This window comes from Pyrus communis, chromosome 7 (genome assembly GCF_963583255.1).
Source record: "Pyrus communis chromosome 7, drPyrComm1.1, whole genome shotgun sequence".
In the NCBI taxonomy this organism is placed as follows: Eukaryota; Viridiplantae; Streptophyta; class Magnoliopsida; order Rosales; family Rosaceae; genus Pyrus; species Pyrus communis.
In genome coordinates this window covers 5,523,984-5,541,699 of record NC_084809.1, presented here as the reverse complement: position 1 = coordinate 5,541,699, position 17,716 = coordinate 5,523,984, and the positions used below count along the sequence as shown (strand labels likewise).

The window sequence follows — 17,716 nt, the reverse complement described above, 5'->3', positions numbered from 1 at the left end:
CTCATTCGGCTAAGTTGTTTGAATTAAAAGCCGAAATTATGCTTGTGGGGCATAATAATTGTTCAACACATTCGGCGGCCGAAAATGGAAAAATTTTCACCAAGTTACAAATATTTGGAGAAAATTCTTTATTTGGCCTAGAGAGAAATCAATTTGAAAATTTTGATATTAAACGATCTCGGCTTGGAATAAAACATCGTTGGCCTCCTCCTATTTATGGTTCGACCACTTTTATTTCCGTATGCTAAAAATATATATATAATAAATAAATTATTTTCTTAAACATACGGCTATGCAAGCCAAGGTAAAGAAAATAAAAGGGGGCAACTACAGTGCGGCAATCCAAACTATAAGGCCGAATACAATTCTTTGGCCGAATAAAAGAAAGTTTGGCCAAATACAATGGGATATATATATATATATATAGGTTCTACACCCAATTCTTCTTGGCCTCGGCCTCGGCCCACTTTACAAAACTGTATGGCCGAATAAAAGAAAATATGGCTGAATACAATTCTTTGGCCGAATAGAAGAAAGTTTGGCCGAATACAATGGGATATATATATATATATATATATATATATATATATATATATATATAGGTTCTACACCCAATTCTTCTTGGCCTCGGCCTCGGCCCACTTTACAAAACTATTTGGTCGAATACAATTCTTCGGCCGAATAAAAGAAAGTTCGGCCGAACTATTGACCCCAAATTATTTTTTCTACCCCCTAATTCTTCTCGACCTTGGTTCATGATTGCTTATCACTTCTCTTCAACCATGAGTTGTTCTTTGGTCAAAAGAAGCCAGGATCATGTTTTCTCGGCTCAACACAGCAACAGGTTTCTCTCGGCCTGATAAGTAGGTGGTCGAGGTACTCCTGACTGGCTGGAAAGACTTAATTTCCTTAACCATTCGGCTTATGGGCCGAAGCTCAAGGAAACTGGGGGGCAATGTTTGGACCTAAATTTACGCTATCGGCCCATACAATCAAGGCCGTTAGATGAGTAAAGTTCTAGACCGTTGGATGATAAAGTGGTTGAGATAATTTTCAATTATTATTAAGGAATAATATTGTGGTTTTAATCATAATATTATCTCTTAATATATATTGGATTATCTAAGCCTAATATTAGCTATATCCAGCGGATCGTTTAAAGATAAATGATATCTAAAAGATAGGTTGTTGCTTACCTTGAGAAGTCTTTGACCTAGACTCTAGCTGATGAGTTTGAATTAAAATCAAATTCTACACAAGTGAAGCCGCACCACACATCTGCTTCTATAAATACAAGCCTGCGAACACCATTCAAAGGACCTCCAATTCAACACCCAACTGCCCTGCGCAAAACCTCTCAAACATCTTGAGATTTTTTTTTTTCTTTTTCCTGCCGACACACCTTCAGTTTGGATAAACAGCACTGTGGAAGCAACCGGCGAGCACCTTCAGTTTGGATAAACAGCACTGCTGCCGCAGAATCAGCCGACCAAGAAGCATCTTCAGTTTGGATAAACAGCACTGCGTCGAGGTCGACCGATTATCTATCCAAGTCTCGGTCGAAGAAGGTTTTCGAACCTTTGTTGGCAGAGGTCACCTTACTAAGCTTTCCCGGCATAGTTAGGTGTTACGAATTACATTGCTCGGCGTACTGGTCGCCGAGTGGTTTTATGATTGGATACTCACAGGTGAGTTTCAGGGTTCGGCATTCCGACGGCCGAACTACGTTTACCATCAAGACATATATCACGTTCGAGTACCTGTGCCCATACACCTTGGTCTCGATTCGACGTGCTTATACTCTCACGAATATAATCACAGTGACCGAATCGGGCTTGGACGATTTGTGAACTCCGCAGAATTAGCAGCCTTGTCTTCAGGCTGTAGAACTCAGAGACCGAGAGTGTTCCTTCCTCGGTCGCAATCGCAAGTTAAAGAAGTCAGCAACGCGCTCAAAGCTACATCAACAGATTTTACTCCTCGGCCAGGCTCGGCCGACGAGTTGGCACGCCCCGCATTCGACCGAAGGACGTAGTTAGCTTATTAGTTACTCGGCCTGCGCGCCACGTAGGTTTTGTAATTTTTAGGATCAACATTTTGGCACGCCCAGTGGGACCCATTGCTAAAACTACGAAGTTCATATGATATATCAAGATTCCAATCTGGCTCAACGTAGCCGATTGTACGAGCGCCTAGAGGAATTGAAAAAACACAATGAAGAACGAAAAAGATCTTTGGAAGTGGAAAAAGTTCTTCGTGGCCATAAAGAGTTGCAAAAGTCATTCGCTTACATGTTGAGACTAAAAGCTCATGTTGCTCTGCAAGAGCAATGGGTAAATGAAGACAGGGCTCGATTTAATGCCTGGCTAGATGGAAAATATTTTCCTTACGTTTTCGACTACAAATCAATTCCATTTGAGGAATGGTTGGTTGAAAAGACTGGGGGGCAATTTTCCGCTTCGGCCGTAATCAGACATCGGCCTAAGAAAATTGTTAATTTGGTCGAGGAACAAAGGCCACCTATTTTTTCGGTCGAGACTGAAAGTGTGGTAGGCCTAGAAGAAAATGTTCAAGTTTCTGAGCCAAAAATTGACTCAGAAAATGATTCTTTAGAGGAGTGTTCCAATGACGAACAATACCGATACACGACTTCGGACCATAAAACCACATCAATTGATATGGTAATTGGAGACATGGTTTTAGATGCCGAAACTACGCCAATCAATATGATTATTGGTGATAACACCGATATAGAGAAATCTCATTCGGCTAAGTTGTTTGAATTAAAAGCCGAAATTATGCTTGTGGGGCATAATAATTGTTCAACACATTCGGCGGCCGAAAATGGAAAAATTTTCACCAAGTTACAAATATTTGGAGAAAATTCTTTATTTGGCCTAGAGAGAAATCAATTTGAAAATTTTGATATTAAACGATCTCGGCTTGGAATAAAACATCGTTGGCCTCCTCCTATTTATGGTTCGACCACTTTTATTTCCGTATGCTAAAAATATATATATAATAAATAAATTATTTTCTTAAACATACGGCTATGCAAGCCAAGGTAAAGAAAATAAAAGGGGGCAACTACAGTGCGGCAATCCAAACTATAAGGCCGAATACAATTCTTTGGCCGAATAAAAGAAAGTTTGGCCAAATACAATGGGATATATATATATATATATATAGGTTCTACACCCAATTCTTCTTGGCCTCGGCCTCGGCCCACTTTACAAAACTGTATGGCCGAATAAAAGAAAATATGGCTGAATACAATTCTTTGGCCGAATAGAAGAAAGTTTGGCCGAATACAATGGGATATATATATATATATATATATATATATATATATAGGTTCTACACCCAATTCTTCTTGGCCTCGGCCTCGGCCCACTTTACAAAACTATTTGGTCGAATACAATTCTTCGGCCGAATAAAAGAAAGTTCGGCCGAACTATTGACCCCAAATTATTTTTTCTACCCCCTAATTCTTCTCGACCTTGGTTCATGATTGCTTATCACTTCTCTTCAACCATGAGTTGTTCTTTGGTCAAAAGAAGCCAGGATCATGTTTTCTCGGCTCAACACAGCAACAGGTTTCTCTCGGCCTGATAAGTAGGTGGTCGAGGTACTCCTGACTGGCTGGAAAGACTTAATTTCCTTAACCATTCGGCTTATGGGCCGAAGCTCAAGGAAACTGGGGGGCAATGTTTGGACCTAAATTTACGCTATCGGCCCATACAATCAAGGCCGTTAGATGAGTAAAGTTCTAGACCGTTGGATGATAAAGTGGTTGAGATAATTTTCAATTATTATTAAGGAATAATATTGTGGTTTTAATCATAATATTATCTCTTAATATATATTGGATTATCTAAGCCTAATATTAGCTATATCCAGCGGATCGTTTAAAGATAAATGATATCTAAAAGATAGGTTGTTGCTTACCTTGAGAAGTCTTTGACCTAGACTCTAGCTGATGAGTTTGAATTAAAATCAAATTCTACACAAGTGAAGCCGCACCACACATCTGCTTCTATAAATACAAGCCTGCGAACACCATTCAAAGGACCTCCAATTCAACACCCAACTGCCCTGCGCAAAACCTCTCAAACATCTTGAGATTTTTTTTATTTTCTTTTTCCGCCGACACATCTTCAGTTTGGATAAACAGCACTGTGAAGGCAACCGGCGAACATCTTCAGTTTGGATAAACAGCACTGTTGCCGTAGAATCAGCCGTTCCCGAAGCACCTTCAGTTTGGATAAACAGCACTGCGTCGAGGCCGACTGGTTATCTATCCAAGTCTCGGTCAAGAAGGATTTTCAAATCCTTATTGGCAGAGGTCATCTCATTAGCCTTCTCGGCGAAGTGAGGTGTTACCAGGTTACTACATTCGGCACCATAAAAGCCGAATTTGATATTAAACTTCGTAGAACTAGCAGCCTTGTCGTCAGGCTCGAGAATCCAAAGGCCGAGATTTGTTCCTTCCTCGGCCGCAATCGCAAGATAAAGAAGTCAACAACGCGCTCAACGCAACATCAACAAATTTTACTCCTCGGCCGAGCTCGGCCGACGAGTTGGCACGCCCCGCATTCGACCGAAGGACGTAGTTAGCTTATTAGTTACTCGGCCTGCGCGCCACGTAGGCTTTGTAATTTTTAGGATCAACAAATATGTATGTCATAAATCACGAATTATTGTAGATGTTAGGGAAATTAATACTACTTAATAGTCTAATCCGATGTAAATTATGAATGCCGTTGTATTCGACATTGAAATCTGTTGTCTCGAATTCGACTGATTTCTTGGATGGAGGTTTCAAGGATCCACAAATCTAGAAAAGCCTAAATTCAAGCAAATTTGACTTGAAATTTATACAATGTTGAGTAAGGAGGCCACAAGAGATTGCTTAAGAAGCATTTCATATGCAACAATATGAAGTTCTGGCATCAAATTTCTTTGTTAGTTTTATTGTACTTTTGCAAAGTTGGATTAAGAAATAGGGGTGTGCTATCCACACACCCTATTTTACTTCTCACACACCCCTTGATAATTTCTGTCTCTTGATCTTCTTCAATTCATCCGATCCGACGACCGAAAATTAAAAAGGTATGTGAGAAGTAAAATGCGGTGTGTGGATATTACACCCCAAGAAATAATGCACCAAGTGAACAAAAATTGTGGTTTGTCTAAGCAAAGATTCAATCTTTTTCTTATGTTTCTTAGAATTGTTATCTTGAAATTTTAGAAGTTCCTCTAATTAAAGTTCATCGTTAGCAAGGGAGTAAAGTTCGAGTCTTCGATAATGAGCGCACCCGTTTCTCACTCCATGTCTTTGATTTATAAGTTCCTCAATATTGAGGCATCAAGACACTTCTTACACATCACCAGTGCATTGAACTGCAACGTGAAGGTGACTAAACAGAAGATTTTGAACATAATCGAATAAACAAGTCATGAACTTTATCATCAGACGATGGGGGTGCATCAATGAATTTGGTGTCTTTGTCACGTAAAGAGCATTGTTCGCGTCACCGTCACTAGGTATATGTATGTGCATCTGATCAATATTTCAAAAACAACTTTTGTACCAAATTATAGCACCTTGACTTGGAGGGCATCGCTTCCGAAGGTCTCGATCTACTTCAAGTAAACAATTTTTGCAGTTTGAGAGGTCAATAGGAGCATTGCGCTAGCCCATATACAATGTACTTTAAATCAATAACCTATTCAAGCTGGTTCCTTATGTCCCACGTAAGAAGCTCCAAACGTATGGAGGGAAAAAAAAAAATATATATATATATATATATATAAGAGACACAAAATTATTAGTATCTTCGACGAAGGCATGTTCAATATAATTGAAATAATCCTATACACGTGTTTGACGAAATGCCCTAGCACATACATGTTGACATCACTCACGCATCGACAACACTCAACAACACTTGTGAACAAAACTCAACAGGTCTCTCTCATGATTTCCCAAATTTCTCTTGGCCTGTATACGCCAGCCGGCCAGGGGTGAATATTGCATTTAAAAAAGAAGAAGGATTGACCAAAAAAAGAAAAGAAAAAAGAAGTACGGGTTTTTCCAAGTCGTTGCTTAGAAGTACTTGTTTCAGTTTTGTATTTATTTCTTAACTTGGTTGCTGGGACGATGGTCGTGTACGGCGTGTTTACTTTGACTCTTTTTGGTATTCGACATTTGGATTTTATGTTTGGTGTTACTTTAATCTTCATAGAAACAATGATACTAAAATTATGTAGACGTGATGAACTACACGTAATCAGATTCTGAAAACTACATATGCATATATATCTTTCTTTCACCATTTTTAAAATTTAAGTACTTGCTCTAAATTTAAACCATTTTATAGTTTTTTATTTTTCCCTGTGTAAGTTATTTTCGATGACGAAATGTCCCGGAACATGTTTTGTTCAGCATTCATCACATAATCTTTGGTGTTTCATTTGCTGCAATTTTTTCTGCTTCTAATCCATTTTATCATCTTTTAAAATGAATTTTTTTGCATTATACGCTTCTTATTTTCTCCTTATTTCATGCATTCTTCAAATTTACTATCCCGCTAAAGCGCAAAAGATTAAATATTTTCAACTGTAACACCGCTGCCAATTACACTTCCGGGAGTGTCTATGAGCAAAACCTTGATCTTACCCTCACTTCCCTTGTTGCCAATGCATCTCAAACAGGATATTACATCACAAGCATTGGTCAGAACAACGATGTCGTTTATGGCCTTGTTCGATGCCGCGGCAATCTCTCTAAAATCGATTGCCAAGCTTGTGCATATATAGCAGCAACTGAGATCAGACAATTCTGTTTTATTGTACTTAGCTCAATGCACTAGACCTGACATCTTCTTCGTTGTTAATCTTTTGGCAAGATACCGTAATGTACCAACACGTAGACACTAGACTGGTGTTAAGAACATTTTCCGCTACCTTAAGGGTACTACGGATTTGGGCTTATTCTATCCCTATGGATCCTCGAGTGATGCCTCACCCCTCTTCTCGAGTTGATTCTCACCTTGTTGGTTATGCCGACGCATGATACTTATCTGATCCGCACAAGACGTGTTCTCAAACGGGTTATTCTTTATCGTTGGAGGCACCGCAATCTCTTGGAGGTGAACTAAACAGACCTTAGTTACCACTTCGTCTAACTATGCTGAAATTTTTGCCTTACATGAAGCAACTTGGGAATGCTTTTGGTTGAGAGCAGTTGTGGGCCATATTCGAAGCTTCTGCGATCTTTACCCCGTCGTTGATGTCCCTACGATTATCTATGAAGACAACGCAACATGCATTGAATAGCTCAAGAAGGGTTACATCAAAGGAGACAACACCAAGCACATTACGCCGAAGTTCTTCTTCTCACATCAACAACAAAAGCATCAGAAGATTGAAGTCACGCAAATCCGTTTACAAGACAATTTGGCCGACCTCTTCACCAAATCATTGCCGAAGATGATATTTCATAAGCTTGTTCATGGAATTGGTATGTGTAAACTTCCTAAAGCGAAGCCTTCGAGTACTCCTATAATCATTCGATCGCTAGATGCGAATTGGGATCATTTCCTTCCGAAGGAGGATGATGATGAGATTTTAGAGCCTGCAGTTCTTTATCTAAGTGTGATAGGCGTTTTATTGTACTTAGCTCAATGCACTAGACCCGACATCTCCTTCACTGTTAATCTTTTGGCAAGATACAGTAATGCACCAACACGCAGACACTGGATTGGTGTTAAAGACATTTTCCGCTACCTTAAGGGTACTACAGATTTGGGCTTATTATATCCCTATGGATCCTCGAGTGATGCCGCACCCCCTCTTCTCGAGTCGATTCTCACCTAGTTGGTTATGCTGACGCATGATACTTATCTAATCCATACAAAGGCATGTTCTCAAATGGGTTATGTCTTTATCGTTGGAGGTACCACGATATCTTGGAGATCAAGTAAACAGACCTTAGTTACCACTTCGTCTAACCATGCAGAAATTCTTGCCTTACATGAAGCAACTTGGGAATGCTTTTGGTTGAGAGCAGTTGTGGGCCATATTCGAAACTCCTGCGATCTTTACCCTGTCGTTGATGTCCCTACGACGATCTATGAAGACAACGCAATGCATCGAACAGCTCAAGAAGGGTTACATCAAAGGAGAGTGTCACATCCCGGCCCGGGGCAGATCACTTCCCGGGCCCGTTCTACCACCGTAGCACGATATTATCCGTTTTGGGCTTACCATTCCCTCACGGTTTTTTTTTTGGGAACTCACGAGCAACTTCCCAGTGGGTCACCCACCATGGAATTGCTCTAGCCCTTTTCTCGCTTAACTTTGGAGTTCCTACGGAACCCGAAGCCAGTGAGCTCCCAAAAGGCCTTGTGCTAGGTAGAGATGGGAATATACACTTAAGGATCACTTCCCTGGACGATGTGGGATGTCACAATCCACCCCCCTTAGGGGCCCGACGTCATCGTCGGCACACCACGGCCAGGGTTAAGCTCTAATACCAAATTGTCACATCCCGGCCCGGGGCAGATCACTTCCCGGGCCTGCTCTACCACCGTAGCACGATATTATCCGCTTTGGGCTTACCATTCCCTCACGGTTTTGTTTTGGGGAACTCACAAGCAACTTCCCAGTGGGTCACCCATCATGGGATTGCTCTAGCCTCCTTCTCGCTTAACTTCGGAGTTTCTACGGAACCTGAAGCCAGTGAGCTCCCAAAAGGCCTCGTGCTAGGTAGAGATGGGAATATACACTTAAGGATCACTCCCCTGGGCGATGTGGGATGTCATAGAGAGAACACCAAGCACATTACGCCGAAGTTCTTCTCACATAACAACAAAAACATCAAAAGATTGAAGTTACGCAAATCCGTTCACAAGACAATTTGGCCGACCTCTTCACTAAATCACTACCGAAGACAACATTTCAAAAGCTTGTTCATCGAATTGGTATGCGTAAACTTTCTGAGTTGTAATATTGCTATTTCTCTTTGGAATTGTATCAAACTCATAGGGAGTATCCTGAAGTATACTTGATTGACCTTAATATACTTTTTTCCCTACGATTAGGGGCATTTTTCCTACTGGGTTTTTACTAACTAACTAGGTTTTAACGAGGCTCCCACCTTGGGTTGATCATATCCCTGAGGACGTCCCGTAGACGTTTCATTTGACTTTGCATTGCTCACGCATTTTTCCTTGGACTATGGATTTTGTCCCTACTCAGGTTTTTGCCATAGCCTTAGGGGCTTTTTTGTGAGACTTACTTCCTTATGCAAGTTCCTACCTTATTTGAGAATAACGTGTTCCCAGAATCAGTGTCGACGAGTTGACTTCCTCAATCAACTTCTACATGATGCCGAATCTACTTGAGTATTTACACACTTAAGGGGGAGTGTTATAAACTTCTAATTTAAGTGTGATTGTGTAAATCCTAAATTAGATTTGATTCTAGTTATCTTTTCCTATATGATCTTGTATTCCTTGGAGATGAACAATTTCTTCTCTCCCTTATTACCATAAATAAAGGCACTACGTTGGGGGATAACACGCATTCCTCTACACATCCCCACAAATACATTCTCTCTACAACCTCTCTCCTTGCCGCAGGCCCCCTTCCCTAGTCAGTTAAATATAGGTCACAACAGAAACAAAATTTTTATTGGTTAGAATGTTAGTAGAATAAGGGACCCACTATTAAAATGAATTAAAAATAAATTGACATTGATGTCAAATTTGACTCCAAATCACAAAGCCTTCAAATCCAGTCAACAAATAATATTTCGGTTGGAGAGACTTTTGACGTCAAATATACACAATGGCATTCCACCTATGATTTTGACATCTCCTTTGGAAATACTCTTAGAAAGTGATGTATACATACCTTGATTTGATTTTTATTGATCAGTAGATGTTGTGAACTTGCTCAAATTGTCAAACAAGTAATACCAAAATTATTTCTTATAAACAGCTTATAAGCTCTTACAAGATTTTACTTCGCTAATGTAAGACTTTTTTTTACCTTCACGTTCTCGTAAAAACAACCACTAAAGAACAATTTTCTTTGCTTGACATGCACGCTGCAAGCCAAGGGAAGGCACAATTTGTTTACACCAAACTACTAGCATTCATCACTGAATGTTTTCTTTTGTGGTGATCTACTGAGATTTTTACAGTTCTCTCCTGTCCCCATCGTTGAAATCTTGTTTACCAAACCAAAATTTGGTGAACCATTTGCTTTTGGTAAACCGAACCAGATTTGGTGAAGCTATAATTTCATGTTCTTCCATACATACAGATTCCATCAGCTGCTGAAAGTTTGCATTGGAATATGTGAGCATTTTTTGTTTTCAGTAGTAACTTATATATTCTCTTTTCAAAGCAAATTTTCAGTATATTTGAAACACGACCACGTGACGTTATATTCTACATAAATTATAACAAATGAATTTATTTTGTTAATATATTTTAGGAACTGTTATTAGCATTCTACAAATCTCATTCTACATTCCTTACAAGTGTATTTTTTTTTCTAACTATAGAAAGTCGTCCAAAATAAGATTTTTGGAGTGCCAATAATAATTTCCTATATTTTAAAATAAGACTTATCGACTATGTCATTCATTATTATTATAACACTTGAAAATTTGGTACATTCTTTTCGTAATATTGCATGGGGTCTAGTTGAAGCTGCATCCTCGTAATTCTTATGAATATATGTGGGTTTTTTTTTTTTTAGTGAAACAGAATATATGGGTGCTTGGTTTGGTTAGTTGTGCAGACATTTGGAAATAAAACGTGTCGGTATTACATTGAACCACTTCATGGTAGCTTCATTTTTTTTTCTTATTTAGCTTCTGCCGGTTTGGAATATTTAGATTAGGTGAATCGATGTATACCTGTTCATTAACTGTTTAACGTGGAAGCCATAAACCACTCCATTTGCAAAAGTTAATTTGGCTTGGCTCTTTTGTTTTTCATGTCTACTTTTTTGTTTTTGTTAACAATATTTAAACATCAGATTCAGTTTAACACCGCCACGTAAAAGTGTTATTCAACTCAAATCATAACATCGTGTTTTTTTTGTTTTAATGTACTCTAGAAATGTAATATATCAACATTTATATACTTATATTGTAAAAAAAATTACACCACGATACGTATTAAAATTTATCTCCACTTTAATTGTTCATAGATTTCAATTATGTATTCATTAAAAAAAACATTAAATTATGTCAAGAATTTAATATATGAATCCACATTCAAAACAATGCTTGAATTAATAATTCACATTAAATAGTGACAAGAAAAAATTGAACTATTTACTCACTATGTTATCTACATAAAAAAAGATAGGTAGTACTATACACACAATCATTTTTACTTCTCATAAAATCTTTATAATTTTCAGCCGAATCGAATAAATTAAAAAAGATCAATGATAAAAATTTAATAAATATGTGCAGAAAGTAAAAATAAATATAAAAATAAAATATTCGAAAAATATCATTGTAGCGGCAGAAGAAGAACGTATATTTTTACCAACATGAGCCTACAGCCTATCCTTGTCTAATCATCATGACACTTGACCAACTAAAACAACTAAACCCTAAATTAATATTATCTTCACTTTCTAATGCCTCTTCTTTTTTCCTTCAACCTCTATATATCTATGTGGTTGGCTCTCTCTACTACTTAATTCTATTCTTCAACTTATTCGCCCTTTCATTACTAATTAAGTAAAATATGGCAGCTCCAAGAACCACATTGATGAACCTGGTTATTGTGACCATGCTCATAGAATCGGCCATGGCAGCCACTTACACAGTCGGAGGTCCGAATGGCAGGTGGGATTCAACTACTGATCTTAAAACTTGGGCATCGTCACATTCATTCTTAGTCGGAGATAATCTCAGTAAGTTATTTACAAACCCAAAGATATTGATTGGAAATATCTTATAATATAGGAGTTGATATTCGCACACTTCAACTAGTCAACATTCCCTTCTAGTGAAACAAAAAAAAAAACCAGTGAAGAAAGGGAAGACCGCATGATGAGGATTTTGAAGTGCTACTACCATAATTTTATCCGATATTTACTTAAATTAACAAATACTTTTTGTATGTACGCAGATTTTCAGTACTCACCAAACCATGAAGTGATTGAAGTGCCAAAGGCAGACTATGATTCTTGTCAAGCAAGGAACTCAATTCAGTCTTACAGTGGTGGAAGCACTACCATTCCTCTATCTTCTCCCGGCAAAAGGTATTTCATCTGTGGAACAGCTGGGCATTGTAGCCAAGGAATGAAGCTTGAAGTCCACACTCTTGCAACTTCTGCCGCACCAGCAGCTTCTCCTATAAGCCCTTCCCCACTAGAATCTCCTTTAGTTCCAACTCCTTCGCCGGCAACTCCTAGTTTGGCTCCGGAACCTTCTATTGCCTCGCCGGCAGAACCTGTACCACAATCTGCTCCCACATTGTCCCCTACTCTGCCATCTGGATTACCCATCAGTCCTGCATCAGACCCTACTGATCACATTCCTTCAACTGAAGCTCCTAGTTCCATTTCTCGAACCGGGTCTTCACCGCAACCTTCTGCTTCATCACCAAACTACATAGGCGGTCTCCCAATCAGTCTCACTGCCGGGTTCAGCGTTTTGATCATGTTGTTGCTAGCCCACTAGGGTTTTAAGCAAGGTATATTTACGTGATTGTTCATGAAGAATGTATTTATTTTGTTTTCTGTGTGACAAAATTTCCTCAGCATTTTATTCCAATTTTATACAATATTTATAAAATGTTCAAGCTATAACTAAAAATCCAGTTTTACTTGGAAATTATAAGTACTACTAGCTAGCTACTACATAAGTTGGTTAATTAACTTGCCTCCACTTTTTTTTTAAAATACATTAAGAAAAAAAAAACCAAGATTATTGGAATATAGAAATACCCCATTGATTGTATGATTTTAAAGATTTTGAAACATTCCAACCAGATTAGTTGAAGCAGACCCAACTGCACCAGCAGTTGATCTAACCACTCAACATCTATATTTAATAGATAGATGAACAGTTTATCATGAATTTGTTACTTAGTAAAAATGCCGTCTATTTGTTCAATATGTATGAATGACCAAATAATCTCTTATTTGATTGATATTTAATAGATGTGATACTTAAATGAAGATTATGAAATAAGCAGCTCCAACTATAAAATTTGTACAGTCAAAATAAATTGATCACAATTAATAGATAAGGTGATGCATCTTTCATAAGAGGTGAATGAAAAGTATTTTCTTTTATAAACTATACATCAATAGTATTGACATATTGCATGATGGTTATTTACAGACTATGGATACTTTCTGTTATAACAAGTTGAATTATTAGGGTATTTGAGTGAAAACCTGTATGCAATTTCGCATATGTATCGAAAGCAAATATTGCAATTTGCGATAAGAAAATGCAAATATTGCAAACAAAATACTCGTTTGCAAGTGTACTTTTGCAACCAAAATACTCATTTGCAAGTGTATTTTTAAAGTAACCGAAAATATTTATGAATACCAGAAGTACTTAAAAAAAAATTTCGTAAAAAATAACTTCAAATTAGACCAAATATTGTATTCCTAGGAATAAGACAACAGACAACGTAGTAAACCTGATTGACTGGTCAGGATTGTCAGCCCTTTTGCTTTCGGTGTTCTCCTCTTTCTTTCCGTTTGTGTAATTCACGTCAATATTTTATGTTATTATTTATTTTTATCTTATTATTTTTATAAAAAATAAAAATAAAAATATTGACGTACCGTGATCACACAAAATAAAAGACCACAAAAAACATCAGAAATAGAATGGCAGACAATTCTTATCCCTGATTGACAAGGGCATACGGAGACATCGAAATCCACAGAAGAAAACAGAAAAAGTAGGCATCACCATGGTAAAACAAGAAACACTGGTACACTGACTGAGACAGTCTAAATTCACGAAAAGTTGTCGAATTGCGTGATAAATGATGCTTGATTCTGATCCGCTCACCGATTGAGATTTGTAAAACGATCTCGTTCGGATTTCGCGAATCAAATACACAAAAATTCACAAACACCTTTATATACAAATCCAAGTACCCAACCCATTGATGGTCAATCCAAGAATATGAATCAAAAGAATAAAAACAGCTGCTCTCCAAAATTCGAAATAAATTGGGCCAAATTTTTAACTTGTACTATGGCAGCTAAACACGGGCAGGACCTGGAGTCACCTGGGCTTCACTTGGCGGATTGAACGGCGGTGCCGCCTTTGTAGCCGGCGGAGACGGCTGAAAAGATGGCGGATTGGAAGTTGGGTTAGGCGGAGGTGGACTCAGAATTGATGACGGCGGAGGTGGACTCAGAATTGATGACGGCGGAGGTGGACTCAGAATTGATGTCGGCGGAGGTGGACTCAGAATTGATGACGGCGGAGGTGGCCTCAGAATTGATGTCGGCGGAGTTGACGGAGGTGGACTTAGAATTGATGTCGGCGGAGGTGGCCTCAGAATTGATGTCGGCGGAGTTGGCGGAGGTGGGCTTAGAATTGTTGTCGGCGGAGTTGGAGGAGGCGGGCTTGAAGTTGACGTCGGCGGAGACGGGGTTAAATCTGGGTTGGGCGGCGGAGGCGGGTTGAAATTGGCGTTAGGTGGGCTGGGCTGGGTCAGAGTTGGATCGGGATTTGGTGAGCTGGGCTGGTTCGAACCGGAACTGGGGTTAGGGAATTGAATAGGTGGGAAGGGGAGAGGGCTGCAGGAATCCGAATCGGCGGAGCATTTGTGGGATTTATGGAGGCCGTGGCGGAGAACCCCTAATCCGAAAACCAGCCCGAACACTACCAACACTGTCACCAAAAAAATGAAGATCTTTGTTGCTTTTCCCACATAGCACATTTTGGTTTGCTGGGTTTCTGCTGGGTTTTGCAGGGTGTGGGTTCAGAGAGAATGGCGGTGGTGGTGGGGTTTGCTGGGTGTTTTTCGTCGTCTTCTTTTCATGGCGAAGAAGGCGGAGGAAGAGAGTGAGGGTAGTGACGGTGCATTTTTCGTCCTTTTTTTTGGAGTTACTAGAATTGAGAGAGAGAGAGAGAGAGAGAGATAGAGAGAGGGAGAGAGAGGGTAAGTGAGGCACGTGAAGGCTAATTTTCAATGGGAAAGTGGGTTTCTCCCGGTTTTGGCCATTTGCCAAGGCCAACTGCATTGGCTGTTTTCTCAAAAAGCACATGTTTCAGGAGAAATTTTTTATTGGAATGGGAATACGAGTGATACATCACATGTTTTTATGTAAGTTGTGGAAATTTTTATTTTGGAAGTTATTAACTTTTTAACATATATATTTCACTATTTGTATGGTGACACATGATGTACCACCTCGTGTGCCAGTCACACTGAAAAATCTCTCATGTTTCAACTTTGCAGAATGATTTCCCACAATGCCCTTTCATCTTCTTGACAATAAGTAGGGATGCAACTCGGTCGGGTTAGATAGATTGGATGATTAACCGATCCAACTCTATATTTCTTCCCATTCAGTAATTCAGGTTCAATCGGCTTGGAAAATATTAACCATCTCAATGCAAAGTGAATTTAGTTTAACTTTACTTTAAATTAAGGAAATTATAATAATGATTTCTCAACTTTAACTCTATTGAAGTAAGTTTCTCAACTAAAAATTCGTTGGTTTTTAACTCATCAAAACGTGCAACCATGGTTCTTTTCGTCAAATTCGTTAAAATTTCTGTCAAAATGAGTCACGTGTCACGCACATGAGACTAAATCAAGGGGCAAATATGGAAAACAATATAAGAAAAATTGTAGCTAATGGTCTCCCAACTTTAATCTAATTAAAGAAATGGTCTCTCAACTTTAACACACTTGGTGTAGTGGTCCCTCAATTTTAACATAATTGTAGAAATGATCATTCCAACATGACTAATTTTGATACAATTCTGACGAAGTTGACAAAAAAACTATAGAGGCATGTTTTGATCAAGGTTCTAAAAAACGCTAGTCGGGCAGCAGGCTGGCGCCTAGTGCCTAGGCGGCTAGGTGGCCTAGGAAGATTTAGGTAAATTTCTTGTACATCTTGTAAATAAGTGCATATTGACACTTACAAAAAATTAAACTTTTATGAAATCCATGGATAAGATAGTAAAAGAATAATAAAATGCAAAAAGAGTATCCAACAAGTCCAAAATTTAAAAATATATTAAGCATATATGTCATAGAACCATAGTGAGGAGTATTGTAAGATAACACATGTACAATAACTTCCCAATTTTAGACCACACAAAATGCAAAATAGGAGGAAAATAAGGAAATATAGTAATGTAGATAGGATTTAAAAGAAAAAAAAAACTCCTAGCCTCCTAGCCGCCTAGCACCGCCTCACCCACCTAGGCGCTGCCTAGACCCCAACCGATTTGCAAGAAAAAACCTCGGGTCACCATCGCCTAGGCCGTTTTGTAGAACATTGGTTTTGATGAGTTAAGATACTAATGGTCATAAATTTTTAATTAAAAGATTATTAATCCAGTTAAGTTAAAATTAAACAACCATTATTACAATTTTCTTCGTTAAAAGGAGGTGAGCGGTGTAGAAAGTTAGTACATATGACTAAATTAAGGAGATAGATTGTTTGCCCCCTATTACCGTGCCCTTCCCATCTCCTTCTATTTGTACCGTCACGGTTAAGCCACATCAACATTTTATATTCTTATTACTTTTTGTCTTATTATCTCTATTAAAAAAATCAATATAAAATGTTAACGTGGCTTAACCATGACCACACAAATAAAAAAACATGTGAAGAGTACGGTAACAGGAGGGCAAACAATCTCCCTCTCTAAATTAAAGCCGTTGAAGATGATATATTGGGAGTCTGCCTGCCAGAGTGCCATGTCATTTCTCTTTGGCATGGAGCTGGATCACTTGATTGTGACACATTACCCTCGGTTTCGCTCTTATTTACAGCTTTTTATAATGGGCTCCAATCCTTTTGAAGCCTTTTAGTTGTGGGCTTTTTCTAGACTAAATTCAGTCTCTATAATGAATGGATCGATGCTACCTGAGCCCAATATGGCAAAACCATTGCTTCACATCACAATTAACAAGTAAGACGCATTTGATTTAGTAGTGGTTGTCTCCATTTCGTTGAGGATGTCTCCAATTCGATTCACTTGAATGTATGGACGAAACATATTTATGAAGAGTTTGTTAACTAGCCATGGCCAAGGGAAAATCTAGGAACATTCCCTCCCAACGGCAAGATGAAGCTCGCACTACGTTTCGGTTAGTTTCTCTTCACTACTTACATGACCCTTAAACTCTCTGAAGCATTTTGTCAAGCATCTTGCCTTCATAGCGAGTAAGGGGACATTGCATACACTTTATCGTTTATGTGGATCTGTCAGTGGCCGTGACTAGCCTACTAAAGTGACGAAGATTTGTTATGAATAAATATCCTGTCATTCGTCAAAAAAAGAAAAGGCATGCCTCTTTTCAAAGGGATACAAACTTTTTTTTTGTTTGGATGCAATTTTTTTGTTTCTATCTTTTGAACAGATGCTCTCAAGTCCACAGAAAAAATGGAGAAGAAAATGACTTGAAAGAAACAATAAATCATCAAAATAAGCATGGCCAGAAAATAA

General features: G+C 38.5%; 2 protein-coding genes across 2 annotated transcripts; one reads left to right on the top strand and one right to left on the bottom strand.

Moving 5' to 3' along the window:
* Nucleotides 1-11,755: 11,755 nt before the first annotated feature.
* On the top strand, nt 11,756-12,857 carry LOC137738775 (uclacyanin 1-like). Its single transcript, XM_068478247.1, has 2 exons — nt 11,756-11,952; nt 12,171-12,857. The coding sequence occupies exons 1-2, from the start codon at nt 11,784-11,786 to the stop codon at nt 12,722-12,724; spliced, it is 723 nt and encodes a 240-aa protein (XP_068334348.1). The 5' UTR covers nt 11,756-11,783; the 3' UTR covers nt 12,725-12,857.
* Nucleotides 12,858-14,276: 1,419 nt separating this feature from the next.
* Nucleotides 14,277-14,963, bottom strand: LOC137740413 (extensin-like). Its single transcript, XM_068480291.1, has one exon. The coding sequence runs from the start codon at nt 14,961-14,963 to the stop codon at nt 14,277-14,279; it is 687 nt and encodes a 228-aa protein (XP_068336392.1).
* Between the last annotated feature and the right edge of the window lie 2,753 nt (nt 14,964-17,716).

Coding starts and splice junctions, on each gene's coding strand:
- LOC137738775 (XM_068478247.1), top strand. CDS start 11,784: ATGGCAGCTCCAAGAACCACATTGATGAACCTGGTTATTGTGACCATG. Junction 11,953..12,170: donor CTTAGTCGGAGATAATCTCA/GTAAGTTATTTA, acceptor GTATGTACGCAG/ATTTTCAGTACTCACCAAAC.
- LOC137740413 (XM_068480291.1), bottom strand. CDS start 14,963: ATGTGCTATGTGGGAAAAGCAACAAAGATCTTCATTTTTTTGGTGACA.